The sequence below is a fragment of the Platalea leucorodia genome (genome assembly GCF_965183815.1).
Source record: "Platalea leucorodia genome assembly, chromosome: W".
NCBI classification, from domain to species: domain Eukaryota; kingdom Metazoa; phylum Chordata; class Aves; order Pelecaniformes; family Threskiornithidae; genus Platalea; species Platalea leucorodia.
The window spans coordinates 15,427,456-15,439,914 of record NC_138859.1 but is presented as its reverse complement, the minus strand read 5'-3'; the positions used below and the strand labels follow the sequence as shown (position 1 = coordinate 15,439,914).

Genomic DNA, 12,459 nt, shown 5'->3' with positions numbered 1-12,459 from the left:
TATGGCTGTAACAGGGATGTTTTCGATGATGGGAAAGGGGCTGGTAGCACAGCAGGCCCACTTACTTTACATGGGATTGTGTGCTCTGTCTCCAAAGAGACTATGGGCACTGTACTGCCCTTCAGGATTTTATGCTTTGTGCATGTTTCATTGTAGATTTTTAATTTGCAGTGGCTTTGTACTGGGAAGGTAAAAATCTCTAGGTTGAGCTGCTGAGCTCTCTCATTATAGAAAACGTTCATGGATCTTGTGAAGAAATCAGAATATAAGCTAGGCAACCCTAAGTAGGGTTTCTTGATGTAGCAGCAACAGTATTCCTCACAGAGTGGGATCAAGACTACAACAGTCAAACCATTGGCGGCACTTCTCTCTGATAAGAAAAGAGTAACTTGATGATTGTGGCATGCAAATATAATCCAGCCTAGAAGTAATTAATAGGAGCCAAGTGAATCTTTAAGGGGGGGGAAAAAAAAAGTCTGTCTGTGGCTTCTGTCATCTGGTATGAATAATCCTAGCATATTTGGTGAGATCCAAATTAGCAAGAGCACTGTAGCAATAGCGCTTAGCGCTCTAGTAAATCACACATGGATAAGAATATTCAGATGAGAATGAGAGGGCTCTTTGTGTAGACTGGTCCATTAATACTGAGCTGGGGTGGTTTGTGCCAGATGGCAGATATCTCAATCACTGTTCAAACAGGCAAGAGTTAAACCCCAGCACTAGCTTGGGGCAGCAGTAGCCGAGTTTCCACAGGCTGCCTGGAGGATAGTGTACCAGCTGTGGCCCTGATCAGATGAAAGGTGAGGCCATCAATGCCTGCTGAACAGAAAATCTGCATAGGGCTGTGTGTGTTATTATTCATCCCTGTAGAGAAATGGAGCTCCTTCTGTAGATGAGGCCCAAGGGAAGAAACCAGGGTGAGTGCCTGCTTGCTCTTTCTGTCCTTTTATTTAAGGCCTGCCATGTGTGTGCAGTTGATGTTCCGCATACAGAGAGTCTGATGCATAAAAGACTTGTGTGATTCTCAGTGCATGTGATGTGGAGGATAAACAACGTGGGAAGATGTGGTGGTGTGAAATCTCACGTGCTCTTCTCTGGCTGCTGAAGTGGATTTTATTTTCATGCAAAACAATTGCTTGCTTTCCCAATTTCTGAAGTCCAACTGGGAATATATCTTAGGTATAACTTTCCTATGACTCTTGTATTATCCTTCATTGCACCCATGGAAGTTAAAGCAGCAAGCTAAGCTAAGCTTGCTGCAGCTTAAGCAGCTAAGCAGCTAAGCTTAAGCAGCTTAAGCAGCTAAGCTTGCTGCTTTAATATTTGATTTTGGAGACTGACAAATATTAGATCTAGAGGTCAATCCATGGCACAAACATCCTTCAGTGGCCTCATGAAGATCAGATAGATAGTGAAACTTTTTTGACTTCTTTTGTAGTCATGAAGTACTTTTAGAGATTGAGTTGAGCCCTTGAAGACTCCAAACAAAATAATTTCTTGGAATAGGGATTTGTCTCTGTATGCACTGTGTTTTGTTTGGCTGTGTCATGGGCTTCAGAATAGAAGGCTATAACCCAGTAACAGTGGATGTGTCCTTTACAAGAATGACAAATTCAACTATAAATAGACTGTGTTTCTACTCTGAATAGTTTTGAGATTTTAATATATATTTTGTTACAAATTTTAAAATTGTATTGCTTCCTACAATGGCATTCTAGTAGGTATAAGAAATAATGTGAAGTGGTTTTAAAAACAACCATCTAAGATGTTTTCTGGTGCTTGTGGAGAATATTAAGATGGTGGAGCTTTGTCAAGTAATCTACTTTAGTCTTGCTAGTAGAAAAAAAAAAAGGGAAACAGCTTTCATTGTGAGCTGTGATATCATGTGGATATTTGTAATACAAAAATAAGGTGCCACGGTGGCTGGTACCTTATGAATACATCTTACAGCAGTGGTAACACTGATCAATTAATGTAATTCTGGACTGTGTGCAGTTCTGCTTGGTGTTAAATTTTTGTTCTTGTCTGCAGACTTCATAATTAGCCTTTGTGTCTCTGTTCCCCTTTGCAAAATAATGGTGAGGAGAAAAGGGCAGCAGCTCTAAAATTAATGAAAACCAGCTTACTATGCAGAAGTGGCAAGATAAGCAATGTTTGGAGAGGTTTAGCAGTAGACAGGAGGAAAGATGGATCCATGGGTCTACAAAGTGCCAGTCCTAATAAGTGAGGTAATGTTGCAGTTGAGTGGGTTCCAGCAGGGTGGATGTCCATTTGCCCATCTGGATCAAGAAGATCCATCAAGTACCTGTGTTCTCTGACTAAATTTACTAATCAACAGAAACTGGAGGGTGTTACTAAAAATCTGGGTGGATGTAGTCAGCTCACATACTCATACCAATAAATAAGTGGTGCTGAATTTAAAAACAATCCACTAAGGAAGTGGTATGTGTATGGCATTGAATGTTGAAAGTTGACAGGCTGTTTCTGTCACTAACCAGAGAGTTCAGATGTATACCCTGGTCATTAGGCACACTCTGATCCTCACAGACCATTGTGTCTAACACAGTATTGCAGACTGCAAGACAGTCAACACAATAGCTGAATAAACAAACTTTGCTTGCATAGTTGGCATTGTCCCTGTATCTTACAGCCTGCTTATCACTGAAATATATTTACCAGATAAAACGTGAGATTAGATTGCCCAGCCGATTTCACTTTAAATCTCATGATTTCTCTTTTTCCCAACTGACTGTGAAGCAGTTGTGCAGCAGAAATCCTGAAGACTTGAAAGGCTAAATGTCCCTTATGTGAGTTGCAATTTGACCTTGATACATAGCTAAAATCTGTTGATTCAGTAGTTCTTCAATCTTAAAACTTTGTTAGAAAGCAGTCTTTTCCATGTGTCTCATGCTGATGATCAGATTCTTGTTTATATATTTTTATTTTTAAGTGTAAGGAAAACCTGAGGATTCTTGGTGGTCCTTGGATAACTATTTGAGAAGTGTGGGGATTTTTTAAGTCTGTGTTTTGACACCCCATGGATTTTTTTTTTGAAGGAAAGAGCTGCCATGTGTACAGCAGTAAACAGTAGTCTATTAGATGTATTTTGGTTTTAGTAACATTTACTGAGTAATTTCAAGATGAGAAGGAACAGTCATATGAGTTCATTGTAGCTCAAATCTTTAGAACTATGAGAAAAGGCAGAACAATGGGAGATGGTCACTTCAAACAGGATTGATTTAGCTTTTTTATTTTTAAACAGTCCCTTATGTTGTGGTTTTTTTTCCTGTGTTAAGATAAACATTGTTTCATTTATACAAATATACACAATTAATTCTTGGCTTTACCTTCTTCTGTCTTATTGAGAATGATCAGTTGCATGTGGTGTGGTTACTTCTACATCCTTCACTATCTGAAAGTAAAGATAAATCTCCAGTTGCTGTATCAGTGATGTGCGAGGTGATAAACAATGGGCAGTAGTTGGACATATTGCCAATGCTCTGGCTGTATGTTACTAATGATTTAGATGTAGTTTTTCTTATTTTGTTCTAATGCCTCGCATGTTGTGAGCTTTTTGCTCATCACTTTTCCTTTATCTCCACTGGAATGAAATTGATTACTTGAAAACAGCAGTGATTGCTTAAAAGAATATAGAAGCCCTGATGTACCTAGATATGATGTTAACAGGAAATCTCACTGTTTCTCAAATGCAAAGATTCAGAGAATCATAGAATCATAGAATACCAAGTTGGAAGGGACCTCAAGGATCATCTGGTCCAACCTTTCTAGCACAATCTAGACAAGATGGCCCAGCACCATGTCCAGCTGAGCCTTAAACGTGTTCAGCGTAGCGGAGTCAACTACTTCCCTGGGGAGATTATGCCAATGATTGACTGTTCTCATTGTGAAAAATTTCCCTCTCGTGTCCAATCGGAATCTCCCTGGGAGTAACTTGTACCCGTTACCCCTTGTCCTCACCATGTGACTCCTTGTAAAAAGGGAGTCTCCATCTTCTTTGTAGCTCCCCTTTAAGTACTGGAACATGGTGATGAGATCACCTCTATGCCTCCTTTTCTCAAGGCTGAACAAACCCAGCTCTCTCAGCCTATCCTCATATGGCAGGCTTCCCAGACCCTTGATCATCTTGGTGGCCCAAGATTGATTTCTTTTATCTTGTTAAAAGGCTTAAAAGTAGTATCTGAAGGAAAAATACATCGTGGCTTTTACTAGGAAGTGAAATGAGCAGCATCTGTGAGCTGTGTGCCTCCCAACCCACGCAGAACTCCACTACGTGCCTTTAAGCTCACTAGATGTGTATTCCTTGGTCTGTGGACTGTATTATGCTCTCTTGGCCTCCCTTGCAGACTTCTGGGCTCAGCCTCTTCATTTTCTTACTCTTACAGAAATGAAATCTCACAGTTTTTATGAAGAGGCTGCTTATCTCTATTAACTGTGCAGATTCCCTATGCTGACTGTATGGCTACTCTGTACTTAAAGCCTGTCTGAAATTGTGAAAGCAAACACAGGTTTGTCAAAAATCCCCCCACAAAACCCAAGAAACTTACAAGAAACACAAATATCTCAGCAAAACAGCAAACTCTTAAATGCATTTCTTTCCATTTTCATTGCCTTCTTGGAGCACAGCTCACAGCCTGCTGCAAATTCCAGTCATTATTTAAGCAAAGACCACACTAACATTTTTGTACAACCTCCCCCCCCCCCCCCCCCACTTGTAGTCTCAGATTACCATTTCAGTCAGGTCATCTTTCCCCTTCTCTGCTGGTGAAAGACCCTTTAATTTCACAGCTCATAGTCCCTTTTTGCCAGGAAGCTTTCCGCGCAGCCTCACTGGCTGATAGAAGCGCCCTGCTGAGTGACTTGCTGTTCAGTTGCATTATTCTGGGGTTCAGCATGAAAAAATGGTTTGCTTGGATAATAATCATTTCTTTATCCACAGAAGCCACCCAATGAATGGGTAATTATCAAAGTTTACTGACAATCTACTATTACTCTTTTGTTACCATTCCTTGTTCATTCACTCCAACTGCTTCCTGCCTTCCCCATGGTGCTTTTATCTCCTGTTCAAACGGAATTCATGGTCTGACACAAATACAGTCTCCAGTGTCAAACAGACCTCGTGCGCTTTGCGTGGACAATTACCCCAACTAGGCACATGTCACGGATGAGTGGTTAGGTCACTTAAAGTATCACTGTCAAAGATATTTGCAAATAGTGATTTTAATAGAAATTTATAAAAGTGTGATTTAACAAAGTTCAATGGCAAGGTTCACTCTATTACTTATTAAATGAATGGAATATATATAAAGAAAAAAAAATAGCTAGCAGCAGGTTAAGGTCTATTCACAGTTAAAGAGACAATCACAGGAATTTAGCAGCAATTAATCATTGGTTAATTTAGCATCTATAAAGTGATTAGATAGGATTTACTACAATATTTGAATTGATTCACACACACACAATATGCATATAAAGGTACCTGTTAAAAATTCCCCTCGAGTTCAGTGAAATACTCATTTCAAATATTGTCTCAATGAGCGAAGGTTGAGCCTCGAAGGGGGGGGCAGGCAGAGTTCAGCCCAGGTCCTGTTGCCAGGCCTCTGTACTATGCAAACGTAAGAGTTGGCAAACTCTGAGAGGCATCCCACTCAGAGGAAGATGCTGGCACAGCCTGCTGCAGTCCAGGAGAGCTCAAAGGGTCTCACTTGGTACTGCTGTTTTATAGGGTCGTGAGATGATTGACTTTAGGCATCAGTAAATTTCCATCCTGTTGTCACAATCCGGGTCAGTAATTACTGGAGTTCTCAAAAATTCCAGTGACACTGGTACAGATCCACCCATACTGATCCGCCCGAGTTACGACCAAGATAAGATATGTTCCAAGGCTGTCGGGGGTGACTGATTATTCCTGGTACGGTCAGCGCTGCTCCCACCTTAGCCATGCAAGAGTTCCTGATATGGTCAAGGGACGCTTAACCGTCAAACTCATTGCACAAAGGTCAAGTCTTGATGGGAATTACTGAGATCATAAAGGGGGGGGGGGGGGGGGGGGGGAAGATGCACCACCACAGCACAGTAGCACAAGAAGCAAGAGGACAATGGATTAACGCTTCTGGTTGTAAAATATTCACAGGTTACTTGCATTGCTGCTACTGTTTCGCCTTTAAAAATGCATGTGTAAGCGCTGTGAGCTGCAAATGTTTTGTCTTATGTAAAAATAATTAATATTATTAGCCATCAGTCACCTAAAATAGGGAATGTGGATGGCCAAGTGAAGCTGGAAAAACTATTTCTGTTGTAGCAATTAGTGACATTTAGATACTATTGCTATAAATTACTTTCAAAGCCATTGTCACGCTTTGCTTTTTTGACAACTTAATTAGAGGTCAAGACTACTTGTGGTAAAGTTAATGAACATTACATCTTTTGGCATGGCCTTCAGGGCACTGCATCAGTGGAGTGCAGTGCAACAGAGGTCAGCTTGCAATGCCACTGGTGCCATATATGCTCCATGGGCAGATTTTGAAAGGTACAGAAAAGAGCTGGAGCCGCAGCAATTGAAAGGGGCCTTGGAGGCAGCAGTTCTGGCATTTGCTAAGCTCTGAATGTCCTGGGAGCTGCTGCCACAGACTTGGACAAGCTGTTTCTGATAAGTTCAGCAACATCTTGCCCCTCTGCAAGGGAGATTTCCACTCCCACCACGCAAGTTTGCTACTGGCAAATACAGTCTCTAAATTGGGGATGGAGGGCAGGGAAAGGTGTAGGCTACTTACCCACTTATCACTGACCCCTGAGTTATAATGTTTTCAGGTAAGCCATTCTTTTGAGAAAAGCCATTGTCTGTTGTTTTAAGTTTGAGGGATGTTTTGTTTAGTGAATGCATTCCCTACAATAGGATTGTTCTTGGTTTTAAGACTCTCTTGGGAAGTCCATCACATGCAGACTTTCGTGTATGACCTTGTGATATAGCAGTGTTCAGTGTCTTTGCCATGTGATTGTTTGTGATGCCAATCTTTAAGTATTCCTTTCCTTTTCAGACAGTGAGTTGCTGAGTTTGAAATTATCAAGAATTTCAGTTTGCTACTCAGCTTCCCTGCAGTTCTGATTTCAGTGGAGATAACACTGTCTCCAGTAGGTTTGCAATAATGCAAGGTCACTTAAATCATCTTCTGTAGGCTGCCTGCCAAAGATAAAGAAACACAGTTGTCCAGTTAATGTTTACTCAGGTCTTTGCACATGGAAAACACTGTGTACAAATGCTAAGTAGAACTATTGTTATATGTTGTCATTTCTTGCGTGACATTTACTGGTAATCTCAAAGACAACTGAGGTTTAATATCCTGACGTGGTGGTGATGAAAAAAGTCGGTACCTTTTTTAACATCTTTTAATTCTTGAGCTTCTCCTCTGGAAAGGAAAATGTTCACTTTGTGACAGAGAAAACTGCGTAAAATAGGTAATGCAAGCTTAAACTACAAAAAATGGGCTTTGATATGAAGGTTTATCTTTGGACTCAAAGCAATTTGTCAACTAAACACACTGTGTGTGATCCCAGTGATGAAGGATTTTTACTGGGCACTTTCAGCCCCAAGTGTATAGTAACTACTTTATTAGTATCTTGCAACCATAGAATCATCCCTAGGTTTGCAGAGGAAATAACCTGTGCATAGAGGAAGCTTAGAGGAGCCACACAGTCAACAACTGTCAATACAATTACTGTTGGTAACCGCTGCTAAAGTGTGTGTCTGTGCCTGATGGAGCTGCAGTTTTGACAGTTTGACCTATCTTGATGGTGATCATTGAAGGTATTGTGAGCATTCTTCTTTTGGCTTGATTATTGTGCACTTTTTAATGACTAATCATAAACTGATGGTATAAATCAAGTCAATCAGTTCTCTCCTGCACTCTGCCCCACTCCATTTGTTTCAGCTTTCAATGGTAATAAATGTGTGCAGGATCATTCAGGAGAGCCTGGGCACAGTGGTGGTACTAATAATCTTTCTCACTTCTTTTTCTTTTACCTCAGACCAATGAGTGGAATAAGAATGATGATCGGCTGCTGCAGGCAGTGGAGAATGGTGATCCTGAGAAAGTGGCTTCATTGCTGGGTAAAAAGGGAGCCATTACCACCAAACAAGATAGTGAGGGCAAAACTGCGTAAGTCCAACTTAAACTTGTGATTTAAGCACAAGGGAGGGGGAAAAAACAGCCTTGGATGTGCATGCCACAGGAATTAAGAACCAGAGACCATTCTGGAGACCAAATTAAGTTTTCTTTTTCACCTGAAGCACAATACATTCTGGAAAGTTTCTTTCTGTTAGTCTATATTTGTAATTCTACATTTAAAATTCCATTTTAGAATCACAAACCCATTGAGGTAACTTGAAGCTGGATTGCTGGGTAGATTGGGGCCATTTTAGGACAGGGCATTTTGGAACTCGGGAATTTCATAGCACACTGCAGACTGCGTGCTCCAAAAGGCATTAATCTTTGGGACTATTTTTTCCCATGCACATGAGTTTAGTGACATAGAAATGAAGATAAATTTTCTAATGGGTTAGTTTGAACTGAAACTATGGTGACTGGGTTTTAAAATATTGCAGATGCTAATGATTCATGCAACTGTTCCTTGTTTTGATTGAAGTTTGGCAATGAAAGTTTTGAGTGAACAAGATTCCTCTTGCAGTTTCAATATATTTCATATATAGCATTTTCTTCTTATATTCTTCCTCTTGTTCTCCTGTAAACATTCTGAATTGTGGAAGATAAAAGACACCAGTAAGAAAATTACAGCCAAGAGATTGCTATCCTTAACTTTCTTATGGCATAGAAAGATGATTAAATGGATAAATGAGAAATAGGTATCCCATGACAGAACCAAAGCCTTCATAAAATTCTGGATAGATGGGGAGAAAGGAAAACAGTTTCTAGTCTTGGGAAAGGCAGCACAAGGCAGCTTACACCAAATAATAAGTTCTAACGAATTACCTCTGGGTTACATTTATTGAGTCACACTCTGTTTCTTGCTTGGTCTGTTTGTTTCCTACATCTGCTCTATTCCTGTTCTGCATCTGAGGAAACTGAATGATGGCAGTGACTCATAATGACCTGCAACTTCTTACTGCAGAAGTCCAAGTCCTCTAATTACTTCAAGTGGGCTTTCTCCACACTTTAATATGTTTTTAATTTAAAGAAGTTGCATACGTGTGTTTTTCTTCTGAACATAATCAAAGCATGACTTCCATTGAATCTTCTGAATTACAGCTATGTCTAGCATCTCATGTTTTTACAGTCAACATAACTTTAGAGCTAGATTCTTAAGCTGCACTGTATCCAGTGTAACGCCTATTTTGCAAGTTTCATATATAATTTGATACTATGAATTTTTTCTAGGGAACCAACCAAGACTGAAATGATCAATGAGTATGCACAAGCCTCTTACCTCTAAGAAATGGGATTGTTGTAACTGTAGGGATCTGGTGCAATGATTTTCAGCTTTACAGGGATACACTACAAAATTCCCCTTTTTTTCCTCTTTATTTGCAACTACAAAGAAGTTGATTACCATATATTTATATTAATGATGCAGTTACTAATAATGCAGATACAAGTACTTCTTTTAATTGCTTGGAACAAATGTGAATTAATGCTATGAAGATCTCTGCTTTTGCTTGTTCCATATAATCATTTAATTGTCATTTACTTTTTTAGGTATTTCTGTGTAGTGGTTTAAAAGAAAGCTTGAGAGAGAATGAATAAAAATAGTATTGCTGTGATACAGAAATACAGTTTGTCAACTCTCATTCTGTTTCCAGTACTTTGGGAAACTTAGAAATAGCCTGAGCAGGTCTGCTTTCTCAGTTTTGAAAGAAAAGCTCCAGGCAGCTTTCCGGCCACTCCTCCCCAAGCCTGTAGCGTTGCATGGGGTTGTTGTGACCCAAGTGCAGGTCCCGGCACTTAGCCTTGTTGAATCTCATACAGTTGGCCCTGGCCCAACAATCCAGCCTGTCCAGGTCCCTCTGTAGGGCCTTCCTACCCTCCAGCAGATCAACACTTCCACCCAACTTGGTGTCATCTGCAAACTTACTGAGGGTGCACTCAATCCCCTCATCCAGATCATCAATGAAGATATTGAACAGGACCGGCCCCAATATTGAGCCCTGGGGAACACCACTCATGACCGGCTGCCAACTGGATTTGACTCCATTCACCACCCCTCTCTGGGCTCGGCCATTCAGCCAGTTTTCTACCCAGTGCAGAGTGCACTTATCCAAGCCATGAGCAGCCAGCTTCTCCAGGAGAATGCTGTGGGCGACAGTGTCAAAGGCCTTACTAAAGTCCAGGTAGACAACATCCACAGCCTTCCCCTCATCCACTAAGCGGGTCACCTTGTCATAGAAGGAGACCAGGTTAGTGAAGCAGGACCTCCCTTTCATAAACCCATGCTGGCTGGGCCTGATCCCCCGGTTGTCCCGCACGTGCCGCGTAATGGCACTCAAGATGATTTGTTCCATGACCTTCCCTGGCACCGAGGTCAAGCTGACAGGCCTGTAGTTCCCCAGATCCTCCTTCTGACCCTTCTTGTAGATGGGTGTCACATTAGCTAACTTCCAGTCATCTGAGACCTCCCCGGTTGACCAGGACTACTGATAAATGATGGAAAGTGGCTTGGCCAGCTCCTCTGCCAGCTCCCTCAGTATCCTTGGGTGGATCCCGTCTGGCCCCATGGACTTGTGAACATCCAGGTGGAGGAACAGGTCAGTGACTGCCACCTCTTCAACAACTGGGACTTCATTCTGCATCCTATCTCCATCTCCCAGCTCAGGGGCCTGAAAACCCCGAGGATGACCAGTCTATTAAAGACTGAGGCAAAGAAGGCATTAAGTACCTCAGCCTTCTCTTCATCCTTTGTGGCAAAGTTTCCCTCTGCATCCAACAAAGGAGGGAGATTCTCCCTGGCCCTCCTTTTGTCGCTGATATATTTATAAAAACTTTTTTTGTTGTCTTTAACGGTGGTGGCCAGTTTAAGTTCCAGCTGGGCCTTTGCCTTTCTAATCTTCTCCCTGCATAACCTAACAATATCCTTGTAGTCCTCTTGAGTCACCTGCCCCTTCTTCCAAAGGTGGTAAGCTCTCCTTTTTTTCCCGAGTTCCAGCTGAAGCTCTCTGTTCAGCCAGGCCGGTCTTCTCCCCCGCCTGCTCGTCTTACGGCACGTGGGGACGGCCTGCTCCTGCGCCTTTAAGACTTCCTTCTTGAGTAACATCCAGCCTTCCTGGACTCCTTTGCCCATTTTATTATATAATGAGGTGGGATGAGTGGCATAAAGGACATCACTGTTCAAAAAATAAATCAGGTTTTAAATAACTTTTGAGAGTCTTTCCTTGTACGTAATAATATTTATCTTAAAGGTAGCTATTGGAAGAATACAGACTTACTACAGTTGTTATACTGTTGTAGTTGAGAAAGCAAGCCATAGAAATGGTTTAGATAGCTGATCTTCAAAACTGGAGAAGTCAGGTGAGCCTAGTGCCTATGAAATGGAAGAAGAATTGATTAACATCCTCCCTTTCTTGGTTCCACATTGCTATAAATCCTCTAGGAGACCTTTGAAATTCAAGCAGTCTCTACATTATTTTCTTGTGCACATTGGGGGTCCTCAGTTTAACACCATGCTCTAGAAGATGTTTCTTTTGCACAGACTGTGTCATCTCTTAAAATTGCCCAAACACTTAAGTAGAAAAGCATACTAGCATATTGTCTTTTGAAAATTGTACCAGGATAGGAGCTGCAAGATGGGTCTAGTGCCTGAGGATTGTCACCTCTCTAGGAATGGAGTTCATTGGTGTTCCAGTGATCTGATATGATCCCTGACAGAAAATATTTTTTTTTATTTACTTTTATCATGATATTTAATTTATGGTGGTCCAGATGGTCACAACATCTAGGTTTCAGAGCATGGACAAAATAAAGAAGACCACAGTGACCTCTACCTGTGTTTTATTTCTAGCTAACAGATGGCTGAAATCTGGTTCTTATTCCAAAATTTCTTTTGAAGTTTGTTTCCATGGGAGATTTGGGTGTAAAAGCTTTTGTCTTTCCAAAACTTTCCTGAAGTTCTTTTCAGGTTCAAATCCTGATTGTTCCTTTTTGTTCCTCCTCTCCCCTGCAGCATTGTTATGAATATAATTCAATTAATATGTTGATATTAAATTTCCTGAAAAATTACTTTCCACTTTAGTCTAACTCTTAGAAATGTTAATGAAACATCTGGGCATGGTTGGGCGAAACCGTCCTCTGCCAGGATAGTAAATTGGGCTAATTAACTTTCTATTACATTCAGTATGAGCCAATTGTTAATGTACAGTGAGAGGAAATGCTCGTATCTCCATAATGGAGGAGCAATACTTAACTTTGATTTTATAATTTTGCAATACATGAAAAA

At 40.9% G+C, this 12,459-nt stretch overlaps 1 protein-coding gene across 1 annotated transcript in view; it reads left to right on the top strand.

The window, feature by feature from the left end:
- The window catches only part of LOC309601640 (ankycorbin-like), a gene marked incomplete at its 3' end in the record, with an annotated part of 92,845 nt that overhangs the window by 39,791 nt on the left and 40,595 nt on the right, over nt 1-12,459 (top strand). The window contains exon 3 of the mRNA XM_082334796.1: nt 8,044-8,174. Within this exon, the coding sequence (XP_082190922.1) occupies nt 8,044-8,174 (131 nt within the window). The remainder of the gene's footprint in view (nt 1-8,043; nt 8,175-12,459) is intronic.